This window comes from Oncorhynchus tshawytscha, linkage group LG23 (assembly GCF_018296145.1).
Source record: "Oncorhynchus tshawytscha isolate Ot180627B linkage group LG23, Otsh_v2.0, whole genome shotgun sequence".
NCBI lineage: Eukaryota > Metazoa > Chordata > Actinopteri > Salmoniformes > Salmonidae > Oncorhynchus > Oncorhynchus tshawytscha.
In genome coordinates, this window is record NC_056451.1 from 25,349,151 (window position 1) to 25,371,457 (window position 22,307).

Sequence of the window (22,307 nt, forward strand, 5' to 3'; positions counted from 1 at the left end):
CATTCACTGACTGTTAATGAAGAGGGACCTCAACAAATGACTTATGAGTTTCAATTAAACTGTCATGTTGACAGTGTTGATATAAAACACCTAAGAGTTTTTTTGGTGGATGAATAGATGGCTATGTTGGCTCGGGTTTCACTATAAATATTCATACTAGGAAATAGTCATTATTAATAAATTTGTTAATAATATATTTTTATGAATGTTGATTAATTCACCTTTCTTATTTCGTAAATATAAATATGTCGCTTTATCTAAAGATGAAGAGGATCAGCTCAGAATAACGGACAATCCCAGTTTATTATGGGAAATAGGTTCTCCACTGCGTAAAGTGCGACTGACCACATTCACGTAGCAGGTTAGTCAATTTTCTGCAGCGCCGGTACTCGCTATGCAAATGGCGTAGAGACCGCATTCATGACAGTAAATGTTAACGTAAAACTACGTAACACAACATTTGCAATAGGTGGCCATGGTGGCCACGCAAGTATTGCGAGTCATTCAATCAAACATAAGAAAAATCGTTTTGAGGAATAAATACACAGCGAATATATAAATCCGTTTCCCTGCATTTGGCGGTGGTCCAACGCTGCAAATTTGCAAGGTAGGCTACGTGGGTTCGGCTGGGTTGAACGAAAAGATTCGACGTTTATTTAGACATTGCGCATGAATAACCCTACTCCACTCACCATATAAGGATTTAAAACATGTCAACGGGTTTAAAACAGGCTCAAAATATATGAAAACCGTGTGTTTTGGTTTGCTTTTTAATTGTCATTTCTGATTTGCGAACTCTATTTTATTGTACATAGAAGACCAACAGTGTCCTAAAGGAGCCTCTTGGCCGGTTGTTTGTTGTTGGTACGCCTTGTAGAAGCAGTGTGGCCATGCAATAGACAAATCCTTTCCCGATCCCCTCAAATAATCGCCCGTTCTTTAGCTTGATTTTGGGAGGAAACGCCACTGCACTCACAACTGACACATTGTATCAACCTGTGCCAGTGTGACGCATCGGTTGTTACATTGTAGTAACAAACGTTGTGCTGTTACTTTGTTGCACAAAGCAACCACCTATAGAGGGATATCATAGGGGTCTGCCCCTTACTATCTGTCATGTGTTTTCAATGTGTGTCTGTCAATTCAGGAACTTAACAAAAAAATTACAATCCAATAATGGAAAAAAGGGCATTTATTTTCAATGACTTCTCAATAAACTGAAAAGTAGAAGCAATTTATTTCAAAAGATTTTAAACTTCCTGAATTGGCTGACTTCAATTCAAATTGAGACCAGCCCAGGTATCTATGTAGGCTACATATACAGTGTTACAGGGATGGATTGCTTTCCCTCGTGAGTCATGGCCTCAAACCCCAAATAGCCTGGATCAAATATAACCCACCACATTCCCATCATCTTGAATACGATTTTATACAATTTAGCTACTATGGTAACCAGAATGTAAATACTCCGCTGTATATTGTCATTGTAGAGTTGTATGTAATCAAATATGCAAAATTCAACCAAATGGTGTATCTGTACAAAGCAATGTATTATGTGACCATGAGATTTTCTATATTTGCAGACCGGTGTGTGTTGCTGTATGAGGTGTGCGTGAGTGAGGGTGTGTGTGTGTGTTGCTGTGTGAGGTGTGTGTGTGTTGCTGTGTGTGTGTGAAGTCCAGACATGGTAAAGCTGGAGCTAGATCAGGTGGTAATGAGGAGGATGAGGGAGGATGACATCGAGACTGTCAAAGCTATCATCAAGGTGTGTGTTTTATCCTTAAAGTTATACACACACACTTCAAGCCTGAGTTATGCTCTGTCTCTACACTCTTAGAATAAAAGGTGCTCTCTGGAACCTAATAGGGTTCCTCGGCTGTCTCCATAGGAGAACCGTTTGAAGAACCATTTTTTTTGTAAGAGTACTTTTTCAGGTTATCACTCACTCACCTTTCTCTCTGTTCCCATCCCTTCCGTCCCCCCTATCTCTCTCTCTCTCTTTCTCCTCCCCCACCCCTCTTTCTCTCTCTTTGTCCCTCCCTCCCTCTCTTTCTCTCTGTAGGAGGGTTGTCAGGGAACAGAAAACCGTCTGATCCTCCACATCCTGACTCGTCCTGTCTGCCTCCTACTCCTGGCCACCGTCTCTTCTGTCCTCCGCTGCCTCCTTCACTCCTTCATCCTGGCCCTCATCATCCCTGTCTTCCTGCTCATCGTCTACCTCAAGTTCACCATGCCACGCTCCACCGGAGTGCTGGGCACCAGCCGGCCCTACTGGGACTATGTGGGGAGCAGTTACCGAGGGGCGCAGGACGAGACCCTTCCCAACCCCTATAGCAGGATCAGTGGGAAACCCCCACCGGCTAAAGTAGGTTTCCTTTTCTTTGACTTTAGGTACTGTATGTTGTGGATGTTACATGCATTGCTCAGTTTTACTACAGTGTGTTAGTGATTTGGTCTTTTTGTGCTTTGGGCTGAGTTGCTGCACAAATAAAGTTGATTATTATCTGTCATTAAAGGGCAAGGCCAGACGGAGGACCAAACCCAAGGCAGAGGACAAGGACAAAGAGTCATCTCCTGAGATCGTAGACGTGGAGAGGGAGAAGGCAGCAGGGCAGGTGTGGGTGGCGGACTGTGAGGGGGAGATTGTGGGCTGTGTGTCCAGGGAGGGTGACTGTCGTCTGGGGATGAGGAGGTTATGCAGGGTGGTGGTGGGCTGCTGGTACCGCCGGGAGGGCCTCGGCAGACTGCTGGTCCAGAGTCTGGAGCAGAGGGAGAGGCAGACAGGGGCCAGGAGGGTCTACGCCCACGTCCCCTACCCCTCTGCAGTAGGAGAGGCCTTCTTCAGGAAGCTGGGCTACAGGCTGCAGGGGGAGGTGGGCTACGATGGGGAGGAAGAAGAAGAGGATGAAGAGCAGCCGGAGAGGACATTTCTGGGCTTCCATGTCACTAAGGTGTTTGTCAAAGACCTTAAGTGATGTAGGAGACAACGAAGGGAATGTGGAAAATAAGACAAAGATGATATACTAAAGGGAAATAGAGAGAGGAGGAGGAGAGATACTATGGGGAAATAGAGAGAGGAGGAGAGATATTAAAGGGAAATAGAGAGGAGGAGAGATACTATAGGGAAATAGAGAGAGGAGGAGAGATACTAAAGGGAAATAGAGAGGAGGAGAGATACTATAGGGAAATAGAGAGAGGAGGAGGAGAGATACTATAGGGAAATAGAGAGAGGAGGAGGAGGAGAGATACTATAGGTAAATAGAGAGAGGAGGAGAGAGATACTAAAGGGAAATAGAGAGAGGAGGAGGAGAGATACTAAAGGGAAATAGAGGAGGAGGAGAGATACTAAAGGGAAATAGAGGAGGAGGAGGAGATACTAAAGGGAAATAGAGAGAGGAGGAGGAGAGATACTATAGGGAAATAGAGAGAGGAGGAGAGATACTAAAGGGAAATAGAGAGGAGGAGAGATACTATAGGGAAATAGAGAGAGGAGGAGGAGAGATACTATAGGGAAATAGAGAGAGGAGGAGGAGAGATACTAAAGGGAAATAGAGAGAGGAGGAGGAGGAGAAATACTATAGGTAAATAGAGAGAGGAGGAGAGAGATACTAAAGGGAAATAGAGAGAGGAGGAGGAGAGATACTAAAGGGAAATAGAGGAGGAGGAGAGATACTAAAGGGAAATAGAGGAGGAGGAGGAGATACTAAAGGGAAATAGAGAGAGGAGGAGGAGAGATACTATAGGGAAATAGAAAGAGGAGGAGGAGGAGAGATACTATAGGGAAATAGAGAGAGGAGGAGGAGAGATACTATAGGGAAATAGAGAGAGGAGGAGGAGAGATACTATAGGGAAGTAGAGAGATGAGGAGGAGGAGAGATACTATAGGGAAGTAGAGAGATGAGGAGGAGGAGAGATACTATAGGGAAATGGAGAGATACAGTGAAAAGAGGGGGACCTCTTACCTCTCTTATCAAGGCAATAATAAGGGTAGAGTCTAACTAAAATGTTGGAAGACAATGGACAATTTAGTGAACAGAACCTCATTTAAATGATGTTTTTTCCTCCTGATTTGTAGTATGTATTTATTTATGTATTGCTTTTACAATTGTCATTGAGTTCTTATTCAATGTAAAATGTATCTGTTTATATGTCTGGCTGGCTCTTTATTTGTAAAAACTTGTTTTTATTAATAAGTGATTTTGCAAATAAATGTGTGCATATGCAGGGCTTTGTGCACACTTGTGTCAGTGAGTATACATTTACTGTGTGTGAGGAAGTATGTGGTTTATGTGAGTCTGCAGAACCTCTGTTCGCCTTTCTCTATTTCTCCCCCCTCTTCTCTCTCACTCCTCACCTGCACCTGTGTGTGGCTTTGTATGAGTCTGCAAAACACATGCTCTCCTTCGTTCATCTCTCTCTCTATCCTCATCCCCCCCTTTAATGACACTTAATATCCTTCCTCACACCGCACACCTGTCACATGGCAGGACACAAGTGTCAGCTATATTATCCCTGGTACAGATTACACACCATGGCATTCGTAGTAAATTATAGCAGTAGTGAAGTGTGCTGTTTGCAGGTGAATGTCAGTTTGTGTGTGGGTGGAAAGGTATGAGTGACACTGCTCTTCAGCCCTGTCTCGGCCTAACCAGAATTAGAGTGTGGTTAGCTAAACGTGCGCTCACCGTGCTAACCTCAGACCGTATCATAACTACATTAACCTGTTTCTTACAGACATACAGTGTTGGAGTGTTGTAAATTAAACAACTAGAGGTGTGTGTGTGTGGTCTTGGGGGAGGAGTATCTCCCCTAATACAAAGTTTAAGAAAACAGAACCACCAAAGATTGCATCAACTGTTTAACCAGAACCAAATCTTAGCTCTAAGCCTCTAGGATTCTGTGTAACATAAAGTGATTTCTCTGCAGTGCAAAAGACAGTCTTCAGAATAAATACATTACTATGCCACAACTCTTTGTAGTGCTGGGATTACAGTAAACCCCATTAAATATCCCTCCCACTCACACATTTAGCACTACCAGTGGCCATGCACATTAGTGAAGGAAATGTGCAGACAGACAGATGTAATGGTGAGTGTGGGAGTAATTGTTATCCTTGAAACAGTCTTCCTCATTCTTCCCGTTGAGCATGAGGTCATTTTATTGTTGGGTTTCATGGTTCTCTGTCTCCATGGCTGCCCTGCCCTGCTGCAGACACCTGTTAGCTGGCCTTATATAGTCTAACACATCTGAAACCATTATTGTTGTCAGGAAACAGATGTGAGTTCACGCTACTGGAAAGTAAGCCTGTTTGTGACTGTGGTCATATGGTTCTGCACGGTGTGTGTGTGTGTGTGTGTGTGTGTGTGTGTGTGTGTGTGTGTGTGTGTGTGTGTGTGTGTGTGTGTTTGTGGGTGGAAGGGTGGAAGGGTGGAAGGGTTTCGGAAAGTATGACTTCGCACATCCTGCTGCCGGTTGGTTCCCCCCTGACTATGGGTTAAATGCACAGCCATGTCTACCATAACCTACTGTACTCTGACACACACGCTGTCTGTTACAGTAGGGCTGTGTACGAGAGTAGGGCCAGTGCATGTGAGTTGATATGTGACCGAAAGGCGACCTCGGTAAACTGTGGTCAAACCATGGAAGATGGTGATGTATAATCCATATGTCTTACTTAAAACCACACACACACACACACACATTTTCAGGATCATATTTAAAACAGACTGGAGGTCATGAATGGTAACATTCCATAGACACATTCACTTGCACAGTGAATTGTAGGTGCTTTAATAAACATAGTGCAACAAGGTTACTAAGGTTAGTTGATGTCAACACACAGAGTCACTCTCACACACATACAGCACACATTCACACACAAACACATACACAGACAAACATTGCAGAGGAGTGTAAATCTTGATGTTGGGGCACCGCACCACCGGCGGTTGGTACGTAAATGGCAGTGGATAAATCCGTTCCAGATGATGTGTAAAGATCATAATTATGACACACTCACACAGATGGGCTCCACAAGCCAACCAAACACACACTCACACTCACACTCACACACACACAGTACAGATGAGCCCCAAATACTCCCACCCTGGGAAACGGTGAATTCCCCAAACCACAGAGTGCATGAGAGGGAGAGGGGAGTGGGGAGTCATGGGAAACAGAGGCACAGGATGCGTGCAGCTGTAGTGAACGGGACCAGGCCGGAGCAAAAACAGACAGAACGACGGCACAGAACAAAGCCGGAGAGAGAGTGAACACACCCTCGTCTATGGAGGAGGATGGATGACAACATCTCATGGTTCAAAGGCTGGTTGGTCTGAGTTATACACACTGTGGGTAAGGGGAGAGAGCCACACACTGCGGTGGTGGAGCAGAGAGGGAAGCCTGGGGTGAGAGGTCACTCACAGCTCCTACGTTTTTATGATTGACACACTTTGGGAAAACCCAAATATGACACGTGCAAGCACATGCACTCACAAAACCCAAATCAGAGGTATAGGTGTCAGGGCCTCTGGGTTATGGGGAATGCCCAAGTCTACCCCAACTCTGGGGCCTGGAAACGGTGATGAGGGGGAGGAGGGAAGGAAAGGAGGGAGGAGTGGAGTGGAACGAGGAAGGGTGGTAAAACCCAGTCTGCATCAAGGCGCGAAGGTATCTGGAAGTTTTCATTTTTTATGATCTGGGAAAACCAGAGTGGAGGGTTGGGTGACTGGCTGGGTGACTGGCTGGAGGGTTGGGTGACTGGCTGGGTGACTGGCTGGGGGAGCGAGCAAAGCGCCTTTGGAAATTTCCACCCATTTGGCTGAGTTTACTGACGTATGTGAGAAAATCAAAAGGTTACAAATCACGTCAAACACTCCTGGACTCACACTCATGTGCGGTCACTATAATTACTTTGTGTTTCCTGCATTGTGAAACGGATTTGTTCCTGAGGTTCTCTAATTAGTCATAATCAACTCATGGATTCATATAACTATACTGAACAAACATAAATGCAACATGTAAAGTGTTGGTCCCATGTTTCATGAGCTGAAATAAAAGATCCCAGAAATCTTGCACAAAAAGCTTATTTCTCTCCAAAAAATTTCACAAATTTGTTTACATGCCTGTTAGTGAGCATTTCTCATTTGCCAAGATAATCCATCCACCTGACATGTGGAGATGGTAGTTGGTAGAGATGGTAGAGATGGTAGTTGGTAGAGATGGTAGAGATGGCGTACACATCACGGACGAACTGAATTGGTCCACCCACACAGACAGCGTTGTGAAGAAGGCGCAGCGTTGTGAAGGAGGTGGAAGAAATTCTGCTTGTCACCAAAAGCACTCACAAACTTCTACAGATGCACAATCGAGAGCATCCTGTCGGGGCGGGAATCACCGCCTGGTACGGCAACTGCTCCGCCCACAACCATAAGGCTCTCCAGAGGGTAGTGAGGTCTGCACAATGCATCACCGGGGGCAAACTACCTGCCCTCCAGGACACCTACACCACCTGATGTCACAGGAAGGCCATAAAGATCATCAAGGACAACAACCACCCGAGCCACTGCCTGTTCACCCCGCTATCATCCAGAAGGTGAGGTCAGTACAGGTGCATCAAAGCTGGGACCGAGAGACTGAAAAACAGCTTCTATCTCAAGGCCATCAGACTGTTAAACAGCCACCACTAACATTGAGTGGCTGCTGCCAACATACTGACTCAACTCCAGTCACTTTAATAATGGAAATTGATGGAAATTGATGGAAAAAATGTATCACTAACCACTTTAAACAATGCCACTTAATATAATGTTTACATACCCTACATTATTCATCTCATATGTATACGTATATACTGTATTCTATATCATCTACTGCATCTTTCTGTAATACATGTATCACTAGCTACTTTAAACTATGCCACTTTGTTTACATACCCTTCATTACTCATCTCATATGTATATACTGTACTCGATACCATCTACTGCATCTTGCCTATGCCGTTCTGTACCATCACTCATTCATATATCTTTATGTACATATCCTTTATCCCTTTACACTTGTGTGTATAAGGTAGTAGTTGTGTAATTGTTAGGTTAGATTACTCGTTGGTTATTACTGCATTGTCGGAACTAGAAGCACAAGCATTTCGCTACACTTGCATTAACATCTGCTAACCACGTGTATGTGACAAATTTTTAAAAAATAATTTAATTTGTGTGGCATATAAATAAGCTGATTAAACAACATGATCATTACACAGGTGCACCTTGTGCTGGTGACAATAAAAGGCCACTCTAAAATGTTCAGTTTTGTCACACAACATAATGCCACAGATGTCTCAAGTTTTGAGGGAGTGTGCAAATGGTGTGCTGACTGCAGGAATGTCCACCAGAGCTGTTGCCAGAGAATTGAATGTTCATCTATCTACCATAAGCTGCCTCCAACTTTGTTTTAGAGAATTTGGCAGTACGTCCAACCTGCCTCACAACTGCAGACCACGTGTACCCACGCCAGCCCAGGACCTCCACATCTGGCACCCTCATCTGTGGGATCGTCTGAGACCAGCCACCCGGACAGCTGATGAAACTGTGGGTTTGCAAAAGGAAGAATTGTCAGAAACCATCTCAGGGAAGCTCATCTGCGTGCTTGTTGTCCTCACCAAGGTCTTGACCTGACTGCAGTTCGGGATCGTAACTGACTTCAGTGGGCAAATGCTCACCTTCGATGGCCCCTGGTACGCTGGAGAAGTGTGCTCTTCACGGATGAATCTGTACCTGGCAGATGGCAGATAGTGTGGCGTTGTGTGTTTGAGCTGTTTGCTGATGTCATCGTTGTGAACAGAGTGCCCCATGGTGGCAGTGGGGTTATGGTATGGGCAGGCATAAGTTACGGACAACAAAAACAATTGTATTTTATTTATGGCAATTTGAATGCACAAAGATACCGTGACGGGATCCTGAGCCCCATTGTCATGCCAGTCATCCGCTGCCATCACCTCATGTTTCAGCATGATAATGCATGGCCCCATGTTGCAAGGATCTGTACATATTCCTGGAAGCTGAAAATGTCCCAGTTCTTCCATGGCCTGCATACTCACTAGACATGTCACCCATTGAGCATGTTTGGGATGCTCTGGATCGACGTGTACGACAGCGTGCTCCAGTTCCCGCCAATACCCAGCAACTTTGCACAGCCATTGAAGAGGAGTGGGACAACATTCCACAGGCTAGAATCAACAGCCTGATCAACTCAATGTGAAGGAGATGTGTCGCGCTGCATGAGGTAAATGGTGGTCAGACCAGATACTGACTGGTTTTCTGATCCACACCCCTACCTTTATTTTAAGGTTTCTGTGACCAACAGATGCATATCTGTATTCCCAGTCATGTGATATCCATAGATTAGGGCCTAATGAATGTATTTCAATTGACTGATATCCTTCTATGAACTGTAACTCAGTAAAGTCTTTGAAGTAGTTGCATGCTGCGTTTATATTTTTGTTCAGTTTAGTATTAGTCATAATCAACACACGGACTGTATCTATCTAGTATAACTAGTATTTCTTATCTAGTTTGACAGTTTGTGGGCCTACATCGTTGTTTGCTGAATAACAATGTCCTGTAGTATACTATATCTATACGACCCTGTTCTAGTTTTGCTACTGCTGTCACCCCTCCCCTATTCTTGTTTTGAAAAACCTCTCCATCCAACCAGAGCCACCTCTCTACACAAGCTGTTTGACTGAGCGTATAGGTATATATATATATATATATCTACCCTGTCCCCTCCTTCCCTTCCCTCCTCCCCCCACACTCATCACACCACTCGCTCTCGCCTGATTGACTGTGTGAGACAAATTAGGCTTCTGAAATGATCAACAAATTTGACAGGTGAGTAAAATGAACATCTGTTTTTTTTGTATTAATTGTTTAATGAGTTGAGCAAATGTATTTATATGATATAATATCACATGACGGGATCAACTAATGGTGTAGTACATTTTTTAAACGAATCCCTGCCAATTGGTTATTGCTGTCCTATTAATTATTGATGATGCTTTATGAAACCACTCCTGTCATCTTTCTCTTATGCAGCACAATCAGAAGTTTCGGTGATGACAACAATGTATTGAATAGCTTTCGCTAGTTTCACTGAAAGCTGTCTGATTCAAACTGAGACTGAGAACCAGGGCCAGTTTGTTAGACACCAGTTCATTGACAGATGGTTAACCAAACCTGTGGTTTTGTGAAAGAAGAAGAGGAAAGTGTTGAGTAGTTAGTGCAGTCCTCATAACCAGAATGAATATATGGCTTTTCCACACCAGAGAAGACACTGCAGGGGCAGAGGAGGGAAAAGCAATAGTAGTGGCTATAACCATTCACCTTAAACCTGCCTCAGTGTGCTTATGAATTTTTATTTGCCAGCATTTCTAATACGTATTTGAGTGAAAACCTACTTTCTGTGTCTCAGTGTTCTGTTGGCCCAGAAAAAGTTTATCTACCACTATAAGAACATGCGCTGGGCCAAGGGCCGACACGAAACCTACCTGTGCTTCGTGGTCAAGAGGCGGGTGGGACCAAACTCACTCTCCTTCGACTTTGGACACCTGCGCAACCGGTCCGGCTGTCATGTTGAGGTGAGGGAGGGAGGGAGGGGGGGTAGAAGAGAGGAGAGAGAGGGAGAGGAGGAAACAGAAGAAAGGGGTAAAAGACATGCAACAAATCTCATCATCTGTCATTTGCTCCAGTTTCTCTCCTTCTTTCCATCTTCATATAATTTCTCTCTTCCATTTTCTTTCTTTCCTTCCCCTGTCTTCATCACTCTCTTTCCCGTCATTCTACTCTACACTCTCTCTGTCCATGCATTACCTCTCCTTTCTCTCTGTCTACATATTCCTTCCTCAAACATTCCCATCTCTCTCTTTCTCTTCCTCAACTACATCCATCACTCTCTCCCTCATTCCTCACCCGTCTACCTTCCTCACCTATCTCCATCACTATCTCTCCCTCATTCCTCACCCGTCTACCTTCCTCACCTATCTCCATCACTATCTCCCCCCAGCTGCTATTCCTGCGCCTCCTGGAAGCAGGCGCCCTGTGTCCAGGCCTGTGGGGTTATGGAGCTCCAGACAGTGTGGGACTGTGTTACTCAGTCACCTGGTTCTGTTCCTGGTCCCCATGCTCAGACTGCTCCTACAGGCTGGCCCAGTTCCTCAGCCAGACCCCCAACCTCCGCCTCAGAATCTACGTCTCCAGGCTCTACTTCTGTGACCCGGAGGACAGCAGTGCGAGAGAGGGTCTCCGCATGCTGCAGAGAGCCGGGGTGCAGATCACTGTCATGAACTATGAAGGTAGAGAGGGTGTGTGTGAGTGTGTGGGTGTGTGAGTACGTCTCTCATTATAATTCTGTCTCTTCCCTGTAGACTATTTCTACTGTTGGCAGACCTTTGTGGCTTGCAGACAGCGTGTGTTTAAGGCCTGGGACGGACTGCATCAGAACTCTGTTCAACTGGCCAGGAAACTTAACGACATCCTCCAGGTAGGGCACACACACACACACACACACACACACACACACACACACACACACACACACACACACACACACACACACACACACACACACACACACACACACACACACACACACACACTGTACCCTTGAGTTAGTAGGCTAATATTATTTACTGATTTTTATTTCAGCCTGGTGAGGCAGAAGATTGGGGAGATGCTTTCGAGCTACTTGGACTGTGATTCACCTCTATCCCTGTCATATATGCTGATATGGAGCTATTTATTTCTGCTCCTCCCACTGGTGCTATCTGTCATTGTTATACTGTAAAGATCACTTTAATCTATCATTGTAAAGTAAATAATAATAACTGAAATAGGTCAACTGTACAACTCATTAATGTGTTTATATACTGTTATTAAATCCATGGGATTTACATTCTTACCCTTTGTAGCATTATTACTGTCTTGTAACACATCCATTAAATCATTCCCTCCAACTGTGATGTGTTGACATTATCCTATCCTCTATTTACATTTGACCAGCTCTTTATCTCTCACATAGCCAACAATAAACAAACAAATAGAGTTTAGGCTAATTGATTACAATGATCTCTAATCTATCACTGACAATGGTTGATTCATCTGGATAAGTGACATTAGAAATGGATGTGAACGCTTCATGTGCGCAAATACACAGTGTATTACGCTCTCGCACCCGTTAACGTGCACGATCACCACACACCGATTGAATTAAAGTCAAGATGGCGACCGAGGGCGAATACGAGTCGATCCTGTGTGTGAAACCTGACGTAAACGTTTACCGAATCCCGCCGCGGGCATCGAACCGGGGAGTCAGGTAAGAGACCCGGTTCCGTCACCATCAACCGGTGACCTTGCCCTGGTCTGACTCCAGCATCCATTGTTTGATGCGGCGATATATAAACGTTCCCATAGGCAAAGCTCTTGTCCCAACATCAAGGCAATGCATAGCCAATATAAAGGCTATAATGGTCGTCTCTGTCGCCTTTGCAGTGCGCAATAGCTTTTTCTAAGGTGGTTTACTAGGCAAGACTGGTTGACTTCTATTGGGGAGGAATAATCTACCACCAGATGTCAAGGTTGTGCGTAGTGGAATGGATAGGGAGAATACACCTGTCATTATTGTAGTCCACCTGTCGGTATCAGACAATGACACTGAATCCTGTTTTCAGTGCGAAAACGTGACCGTGTCGTGTGCCCTTTTTACAGAATGCGCTTTGACTGCACTCTGCTTTGGGGCGAATGTTTAGTGAAGGGCTTTTGCGGGTACTACGGTATTTAAAGGTCTAGAGGATTAGGTGAGATTTTTACTCCCTCTGAGGATTATCTGGGCATTTTCTCTGTTGTAGCCTATCCTGTTACTTTCTGAACAGGGTTCGTTAAACAATCTCTTGTTGACAGTGACTTCTGTCCTGTTAGGGTACAGTCTACGTTTGGCAGTGTGTGTGACTATATTGCATTTACCCATTTGTTCATTGGCTGGTGTTTTAACATGATCCAGTCTATCTCCATGCTGACTGGACAGCGCTCCATACTGTATCTGTCTCCTGGGAGCTGATTGGCTGACCACCAGTAACGTGCCATGACCACGCACAAAGCTGAGTCTGTTGTGTGATGTAGTGAGTAATAATAATGAGGGGGTATTCCACCCCAGGTCTGGTGAACTGCCAGCCCAGTCACCAGCCCAGACAATCACATTTCAGTAGCAAAGTGTGGTGGTTGGCTATCAACATGGTCTCCCTCTTTCTAACACACACACACCTATACAGTCAGTCTCATCTCTGATTGGCAGTCTGACTCTCCCTCAGGGCTGCGGATTGGAAGCTGGACGCCCCTGATTGGACAGGTCGCATGAGAGTGACGGCTCGGGGAAAAGTGGCTTTCATCAAACTGGAGGACAAGATCTCTGGTGAGAGGCCAAATCGTTCCCTAGCCCCTAGCCCAGGGTTACCCAATAGGCGGCCACCAGGCTAAATTTTATTTGGCCCCACAAGTTTTACATTTTTACAAATAATTATTTTTGTTCTTGGACACAAAAGACTGTAAAATCACCAGGAAATGCTCAAAATGATTTTAATGTAGGAAATCTGTTCCCAAGTACTCTCACGCATAAATAGAGAGGCATATGTGATCGTATCCCAATGTAATCCAGTTTTGAAATGATTCTGTTTTTGTCAAATACTATATCTGTTTCTTGCAGTCAATTTCCAGTGTACAAATTATTTATAACTATGTTCCGAGCACCCGCTCAAGGAAAAATTGTCCCACTGCTGAATGTAATTGGGAACTCCTACCCTAGCCCCTAGCCTACCTCAAGGCACTTCTCGTCAGAAGATCATCGTGCCCAATTCCAAATTGTCCCCTGGGCACTTCTTGTTGATCTGAAAGGACTATGTTAACTTCTCCACCTTGCCCTCTGACTCTTGACTCGAACCATGAGTTATAATGCCTGAGTTCTAATTTCCCTCCATCTCTGCAGGGGAGCTGTTTGCACAGGCCCCAGTGGACGAGTACCCTGGCATCGCCATAGAAACCGTCAGTGACTCCAGTCGTTACTTTGTGCTTCGGATCCAGGATGAGAGTGGTGGGTTGTTGGTTGTCATCACTAGTCACCATTTGGCCAAATTAGAAAGGACAGAAGTATCACACACTACTTTCTCACATTTTCTATTTGTATTTATTATACTGAACAAAAATATAAACGCAACATGTAAAGTTTTGTTCCCATGTTTCATGAGCTGAAATAAAAGACCCCAGAAATGTTCCATACGCCCAAAAAGCTTATTTATCAAAAGAAAAATGGCACATATTTGTTGACATCCCTTTTAGTGTGCATATCTCCTTTGCCAAGATGATCCATCCACCTGACAGGTGCAGCATATCAAGAAGCTGATTAAACAGAATCGGCATTACACATGTGCACCTTGTGCTGGTGACAATAAAATGCCACTCTAAAATGGTCAGTTTTGTCACACAACACAATGCCACAGATGTCTCAAGTTTTGAGGGAGTGTGCAATTGGCATGCTGACTGCGGGAATGTCCATCAGAGCTGTTGCTTTATTTATTTCTCTACCATAAGCCGTCTCCAACTTTGTTTTCGATAATTTGGCAGTACATCCAACCCCCCTCACAACCTCAGTCCATGTTTAAGCAGTCCAGCCCAGGACATCCACATCTGGCCCCTTCACCTGCGGGATAGTCTGAGACCAGCCACCCGGACAGATGATGAAACTGAGGAGTATTTCTGTCTGTACTAAATCAAATCAAAATCAAATCAAATGTATTTATATAGCCCTTCGTACATCAGCTGATATCTCAAAGTGCTGTACAGAAACCCAGCCTAAAACCCCAAACAGCAAGCAATGCAGGTGTAGAAGCACGGAGCCCTTTTGTGAGGAAAAACTTATTCCGATTGGCTGGAACTGGCACCACAGTGGGCGGGCTTGGCTCCCAAGTGGGTGAGCCTATGCCCTCCCAGGCCCATCCATGGCTGGACCCCTGCCCAATCATGTGAAATTCATAGATCAGGGGATAATTAGTTTATTTCAATTGCTGATTTCCTTACATGAACTGTAACTCAGTAAAATTGTTGAAATTGTTGCATGTTGCTTTTATATTTTTGTTCAGTATTTTTTATTTATTTATTTTACCTTTATTTAACCAGGTAGGCAAGTTGAGAACAAGTTCTCATTTACAATTGCGACCTGGCCAAGATAAAGCAAAGCAGTTCGACAGATACAACGACACAGAGTTACACATGGAGTAAAACAAACATACAGTCAATAATACAGTATAAACAAGTCTATATACAATGTGAGCAAATGAGGTGAGAAGGGAGGTAAAGGCAAAAAAGGCCATGGTGGCAAAGTAAATACAATATAGCAAGTAAAACACTGGAATGGTAGTTTTGCAATGGAAGAATGTGCAAAGTAGAAATAAAAATAATGGGGTGCAAAGGAGCAAAATAAATAACTAAATAAAAATTAAATACAGTTGGGAAAGAGGTAGTTGTTTGGGCTAAATTATAGGTGGGCTATGTACAGGTGCAGTAATCTGTGAGCTGCTCTGACAGTTGGTGCTTAAAGCTAGTGAGGGAGATAAGTGTTTCCAGTTTCAGAGATTTTTGTAGTTCGTTCCAGTCATTGGCAGCAGAGAACTGGAAGGAGAGGCGGCCAAAGAAAGAATTGGTTTTGGGGGTGACTAGAGAGATATACCTGCTGGAGCGTGTGCTACAGGTGGGAGATGCTATGGTGACCAGCGAGCTGAGATAAGGGGGACTTTACCTAGCAGGGTCTTGTAGATGACATGGAGCCAGTGGGTTTGGCGACGAGTATGAAGCGAGGGCCAGCCAACGAGAGCGTACAGGTCGCAATGGTGGGTAGTATATGGGGCTTTGGTGATAAAACGGATTGCACTGTGATAGACTGCATCCAATTTGTTGAGTAGGGTATTGGAGGCTATTTTGTAAATGACATCGCCAAAGTCGAGGACTGGTAGGATGGTCAGTTTTACAAGGGTATGTTTGGCAGCATGAGTGAAGGATGCTTTGTTGCGAAATAGGAAGCCAATTCTAGATTTAACTTTGGATTGGAGATGTTTGATATGGGTCTGGAAGGAGAGTTTACAGTCTAACCAGACACCTAAGTATTTGTAGTTGTCCACGTATTCTAAGTCAGAGCCGTCCAGAGTAGTGATGTTGGACAGGCTGGTAGGTGCAGGTAGCGATCGGTTGAAGAGCATGCATTTAGTTTTACTTGTATTTAAGAGCAATTGGAGGCCACGGAAGGAGAGTTGTATGGCATTGAAGCTTGCCTGGAGGGTTGTTAACACAGTGTCCAAAGAAGGGCCGGAAGTATACAGAATGGTGTCGTCTGCGTAGAGGTGGATCAGGGATTCACCAGCAGCAAGAGCGACCTCATTGATGTATACAGAGAAGAGAGTCGGTCCAAGATTTGAACCCTGTGGCACCCCCATAGAGACTGCCAGAGGTCCGGACAGCAGACCCTCCGATTTGACACACTGAACTCTATCAGAGAAGTAGTTGGTGAACCAGGCGAGGGAATTATTTGAGAAACCAAGGCTGTCGAGTCTGCCGATGAGGATGTGGTGATTGACAGAGTCGAAAGCCTTGGCCAGATCAATGAATACGGCTGCACAGTAATGTTTCTTATCGATGGCGGTTAAGATATCGTTTAGGACCTTGAGCGTGGCTGAGGTGCACCCATGACCAGCTCTGAAACCAGATTGCATAGCAGAGAAGGTATGGTGAGATTCGAAATGGTCGGTAATCTGTTTGTTGACTTGGCTTTCGAAGACCTTAGAAAGGCACGGTAGGATAGATATAGGTCTGTAGCAGTTTGGGTCAAGAGTGTCCCCCCCCCTTTGAAGAGGGGGATGACCGCAGCTGCTTTCCAATCTTTGGGTATAATAGTAGTAGTAGTAGTAGTAGTAGTAGTAGTAGTATACCACAGTAATAACAAGGTTTGTGTTGGATCATTTGAGTGTGTAGTATGAAACAGTATTCTACTACAGCATTTGGAGTACTCAATCAGTTGTTTCTCCCTGTGCTATGTCTCTGTTTTAGGATCAGTGTGTGTACCAAGGGATTTGATTTGTAATTTACATTGTTGTTCTTTTCTGGCCTCTGTCTCTCAGGTCGCAGTGCGTTCATAGGCATCGGGTTCGGGGACAGAGGAGACTCGTTTGACTTCAACGTGGCGCTGCAGGACCACTTCAAGTGTGTTGCTCTTACAGCTGTCACAACAGAGATAAAAACTCATAACATTTGCAAAACAAGTGCAGCTCAGAGCTAGAATGTTGACTTCTAACTGACATGAATTAGTAATAGCCTGTCATCTGTTTCACTATATAACTCTCGATTCAATTCAAAGGGGCTGGAAAACATGGAAAACATATGTTTATATTACCAAGTGAAATAAACAATCACAAATTAACAGCAAACATTATGCACATAACATTTTTCAAAAGAATAAAGATGCTTGAAATGTTATATCTAGCCATATCTCTCTGTCCCTTTTGCACACTCATTCTTTCTCTCTATCTGTTTACTGTATATCTCTCTCTCTCTCTCTCTCTCTCTCTCTCTCTCTCTCTACCCCTCTCTCTCTCTCTCTCTCTCTCTCTCTCTCTCTCTCCTACCTACTCTCTCTCTCTCTACCTACCTACCTACCTACCCTCTCTCTCTCTCTCCTCTCTCTACCTACCTCTCTCTCTCTCTACCTACCTACCTACCCCCTCTCTCTCTCTCTCTCTCTCTCTCTCTCTCTACATACCTCTCTCTCTCTACCTACCCCTCTCTCCCTCTCTCTCTTTCTCTCTCTCTCTCTACCTACCTACCTCTCTCTCTCTCTCTCTCTCTACCTACCTACCTCTCTCTCTCTCTCTCTACCTACCTCTCTCTCTCTCTACCTACCTACCTGTCTCTCTCTCTACCTACCTACCTCTCTCTCTCTCTCTCTCTACCTACCTCTCTCTCTCTCTACCTACCTACCTCTGTTTCTCTCTCTCTCTCTCTCTCTCTCTCTCTCTCTATCTACCTCTCTCTCTCTCTCTCTCTCTACCTACCCCCCTCTCTCTCTCTCTCTCTCTCTACCTACCTCTCTCTCTCTCTCTCTCTGTCTCTCTACCTATCTCTGTCTCTCTGTCTCTCTCTCAGGTGGGTGAAACAGGAGCTTGAGATCAGTAAGCAGTCTCAGACCCCAGACAACACTCCTAAACTGGACCTGGGTTTCAAAGAAGGACAGACCATCACTCTCAATATCGGGGTAACTTCCTCAACTCATACCCATAATACTCCTACCATGGTACCATCTGGTTAGCGCTTAACAACTAAAAAGCGAACATGCACGCTTGCACGCACATGTTGCAAAACCATGCTCTGTTTATAAGCTTTGTCAAGCTATCACTCAAACACCTATTCCTCTCTCCTTCCTTCTCACCTGTCACCCCTCTCTCTTTCTGTTCCTCTCTCAGCAAGGCAGAAAGAGAGACAAGTCCCGCCCCCAGAGCGCTGGTGGCTTTGGGCTCCTCCCTCCTCCCCCTGGCGGTGGTGGTGCCAAGATAGCCCCTCCCCCTATGTCAAGCTCCTCCAATGACAACGAAGGTTTATTCTCAGGGGGAGACTTATTCTCTGCGGGAAGTGACTCGTTTTCAGGGGGTAGTGACACATTTTCAGGAGGAAACAACACATTCTCAGCAGGAAATGACATGTTCTCAGGGGGAAGTAGCACAGGTAGGTGAACAGCATTTTGGGCCACGTTCAGCGAGGTGTAATGCTACTGGTTGTTCAGACAGATATACACTACATGACCAAAAGTATGTGGACACCTGCTCGTCGTACACCTCATTCCAAAATCATGGTCATTAATATGGAGTTGGTCCCCCCTTTGCTGCTATAACAGCCTCCACTTTTCTGGGAAGGCTTTCCACTAGATGTTGGAACATTGCTGCAGGGACTTACTTCCATTCAGCCACAAGAGCATTAGTTAGGTCAGGCACTGATGTTGGGCGATTAGGCCTGGCTCGTGGTCGGCGTTCCTATTCATCCAAAAGGTGTTCGATGGGGTTGAGGTCAGGGCTCTGTGCAGGCCAGTCAAGTTCTTCCACACCGACCTCAACAAACCATTTCTGTATGGACCTCTCTTTGTGCACTGGGGCATTGTCATGCTGAAACAGGAAATGGCCTTCCGCAAACTGTTGCCACAAAGTTGGAAGCACAGGATTGTCTAGAATGTCATTGTATGCTGTAGTGTTAGGATTTCCATTTACTGGAACGAAGGGGCCTAGCATGAGCCATGAAAAACAGCCCCAGACCTTTATTCCTCCTCCACCAAACTTGACAGTTGGCACTATGCATTGGAGCAGGTAGCGTTCTCCTGGCATCATTTGTCTGTCGGACTGCCAGATTGTGAAGTGTATTTGTCACTCTAGAGAACGCGTTTCCACTGCTCCAGAGTCCAATGGCAGCTAGCTTTACACCACTCCAGCCAACGCTTGGCATTTTGCATGGTGATCTTAGTCTTGTGTGCAGCTGCTCGGCCATGGAAACCTATTTCATGAAGCTCTCGACGAACACTTCCTATGCTGACGTTGCTTCCAGAGGCAGTTTGGAACTTGTTAGTGAGTGTTGCAACAGAGGACAGATGATTTTTACACTCTACGCTCTTCAGCACTCGCCGATCACATTCTGTGAGCTTGTGTGGCCTACCACTTCGCGTCTGAGCCATTGTTCCTCCTAGACGTTTCAACTTCACAATAACAGCACTTACAGTTGACTGGGGCAGCTCTAGCAGGGTTGAAATTTGACAAACTGCCTTTTTGGAAAGGTAGCATCTTATGACAGTGTCGCGTTGAAAGTCACTGAGCTCTTCAGTAAGGCTATTCTACTGCCAATGTTTGTCTATGGAGAATTCATGACTGTGTGCTCAATTTTATACACCTGTCAGCAACGGGTGTGGCTGAAGTAGCTGAATCCACTAATTTGAAGGGATATTCACATATAGTGTATATAATAAACAAAAATATAAACACAACATGTAAAGTGTTGGTCCCATGTTTCATAAGCTGAAATAAAATATCTCAGAAATGTTCCATATGCACAAAAAGCTTAGTTTTCCAAAATTTGTTCACAAATTTGTTTACATCGATGTTAGTGAGCATTTCTCTTTTGCCAAGATACTGCAATTGTACCACCTGACAGGTGTGGCATATCAAGAAGCTGATTAATAAGCATGATCATTACACAGCTGCACCTTGTGCTGGCGACAATAAAAGGCCACTCTAAAATGTGCAGTTTTGTCACACAAAATGACACAGATGTTTCAAGTTTTGAGGGAGTGTGGAATTGGCATGCTGACTGCAGGAATGTCCACCAGAGCTGTTGCCAGAGAATTGAATGTTCATTTTTCTACCATAAGCCGTCCCCCATTGTTTTAGAGAATTTGGCAGTACGTCTAACCGGCCTCACAACCGCAGACCACGCATAACCACGCCAGCCCAGAACCTTCACATCCGGCTTCTTCACCTGTGGGGTCGTCTTAGACCAGCCACCTGGACAGCTGATGATATTGAGCAGTATTTCTGTCTGTAATTAAGCCCTTTTGTGGGGAAAACTCTGATTGACTGGGCCTGGCTCCCAAGTGGGTGGGCCTATGTCCTCACATGCCCACCTATGGCTGTGCCCCTGGCCTCTCATGTGAAATCCATAGATTAGGGCCTAATTTATTTATTTCAATTGACTGATTTCCATATATGATCTGTAACTCATTAAAATCATTAAAATTGCTGCATGTTGCGTTTATATTTTTGTTCAGTATAGATCTGCTCTGGCATGTAGATCAGGGAAGATGTCAGCTCCATACAAGACAATTCTATGTGCAACGTTCAGAGCGTTGTGTTCTCCTGAATGCAACCCTGGTTTTATATTGCTGCTTCTGATTCATCTGTTTGTTTATCTTGTTCGGTTACCCTAGTAACTGCTTTTTCTGTATAGCACTTTTTGCTACCATTGTTGAAGACTATTTTTACAGTTCCCCAAACCATGCTGTGAATTCATTTGACTGAAGGGAAAAAGTGTATGTTTTATAAGCCACTGTGTAATTAGGTTAAGGATTGAATGGGGCCCTGCGTGTTTTTTCTTTTCGTTTTATGAGCTAACCAAGAAAAAAGGCTATTGTCGTTAGAGTATGAATGTAGAGAAAGCAGTAGAGGGTGTGTATTGAAGGGTTTGATGTGTGTTGTCTCCATAGAAATCCTATTACATTAGTTTCCTAATTCCTAATTCTGTCATTGTCTCTGTTCACAGGCTGTTTGTTAGACCTGGACAGCAGTAACTCCAACTCTGTGGTGCAGCCGGACCCCAACCCTGCAGGCGGCTCGGACATGTGGGGAGACTTCTCTGCCCCAGAAAAGTAAAGGGAAAATCCTCTCTCTTTCATCCTTTTCTCTCTTCTTTCATTAATCTGTTCCCCCCATTAATGCTCTCCTCTTTTTCCCCATAATGCAGGTCAATGTCTCCTCTCGCCAACGATGATGGTTCCACCAACTGGCAGCAGTTCTGAGGCCATCCCACAATCCCTTTCACTTGACCTTCACCTGACCTTTAACCCCTGACTAGAGGAGGATTCCAGCAGAACACTGTATATTATCACCTCAACCTCAGTGTACTCTCTCTCTCTCTTCCCCCTCTCTTTATTTTTCTCTCTCTCACCCCTCCCCTACTCTCTTCACCCCTCTCCTGGCTTCCTCTCCTTACCATCCTCTCCTTCTACATCTTTCCCTCTCAGCCCCAACACTACACTCTCTCCCCCTCTGTCCCCCTTTTCTTGCCCTCTCCCCCTGTCTCTCTATCTATTGCAACAGAGTATTTATTTATTACTGAGGGAAAAGACTGAGGGCAAATCTCTAAATGGAAGATGGTACAGAAAGGAATGATGGTGACTCACACTAATATAGTCTTGATAAATAAATAAATTAATTAATGTATGTACATAATATATTATTGTAAATGCATATAGTGTCAGTAGTTTGTAATTCCCATTGTTGTTGTGGTAGTGTTGTAGCTCATTTTCCTTTATAATCTCCAGTACAACTGGAATTATCACCTGAAATAACTGATTTACAGGATGCATTAGTATATGACCAAGTTATCTTATATCTGATCCAAGGTCAGTTTAGCTTTTTCCTCTTAATTGCTAAGGTTAGGCCACGGTGAGTCTGGAGCTGTGCTTTGCAG

At 44.6% G+C, this 22,307-nt stretch overlaps 3 protein-coding genes across 3 annotated transcripts; all 3 read left to right on the forward strand.

Moving 5' to 3' along the window:
* Positions 1-452: 452 nt before the first annotated feature.
* LOC112237489 (N-acetyltransferase 14 (GCN5-related, putative)) lies at positions 453-3,077 on the forward strand. Its single transcript, XM_024406086.2, has 4 exons — positions 453-607; positions 1,584-1,765; positions 2,063-2,365; positions 2,517-3,077. The coding sequence occupies exons 2-4, from the start codon at positions 1,685-1,687 to the stop codon at positions 2,973-2,975; spliced, it is 843 nt and encodes a 280-aa protein (XP_024261854.1). The 5' UTR covers positions 453-607; positions 1,584-1,684; the 3' UTR covers positions 2,976-3,077.
* A 6,723-nt stretch (positions 3,078-9,800) lies between these two features.
* LOC112237484 (single-stranded DNA cytosine deaminase-like) lies at positions 9,801-11,965 on the forward strand. The gene is made up of 4 exons (XM_042305145.1): positions 9,801-9,890; positions 10,471-10,636; positions 11,062-11,538; positions 11,703-11,965. Exons 1-3 carry the CDS (start codon positions 9,871-9,873, stop codon positions 11,383-11,385), a joined length of 510 nt encoding a protein of 169 aa, XP_042161079.1. The 5' UTR covers positions 9,801-9,870; the 3' UTR covers positions 11,386-11,538; positions 11,703-11,965.
* Positions 11,966-12,235: 270 nt separating this feature from the next.
* LOC112237488 (adaptin ear-binding coat-associated protein 1) lies at positions 12,236-22,176 on the forward strand. Its single transcript, XM_042305019.1, has 8 exons — positions 12,236-12,369; positions 13,361-13,461; positions 14,032-14,136; positions 17,210-17,291; positions 18,231-18,339; positions 18,548-18,806; positions 21,378-21,483; positions 21,579-22,176. Exons 1-8 carry the CDS (start codon positions 12,275-12,277, stop codon positions 21,631-21,633), a joined length of 912 nt encoding a protein of 303 aa, XP_042160953.1. The 5' UTR covers positions 12,236-12,274; the 3' UTR covers positions 21,634-22,176.
* The last annotated feature ends 131 nt before the right edge of the window (positions 22,177-22,307 follow it).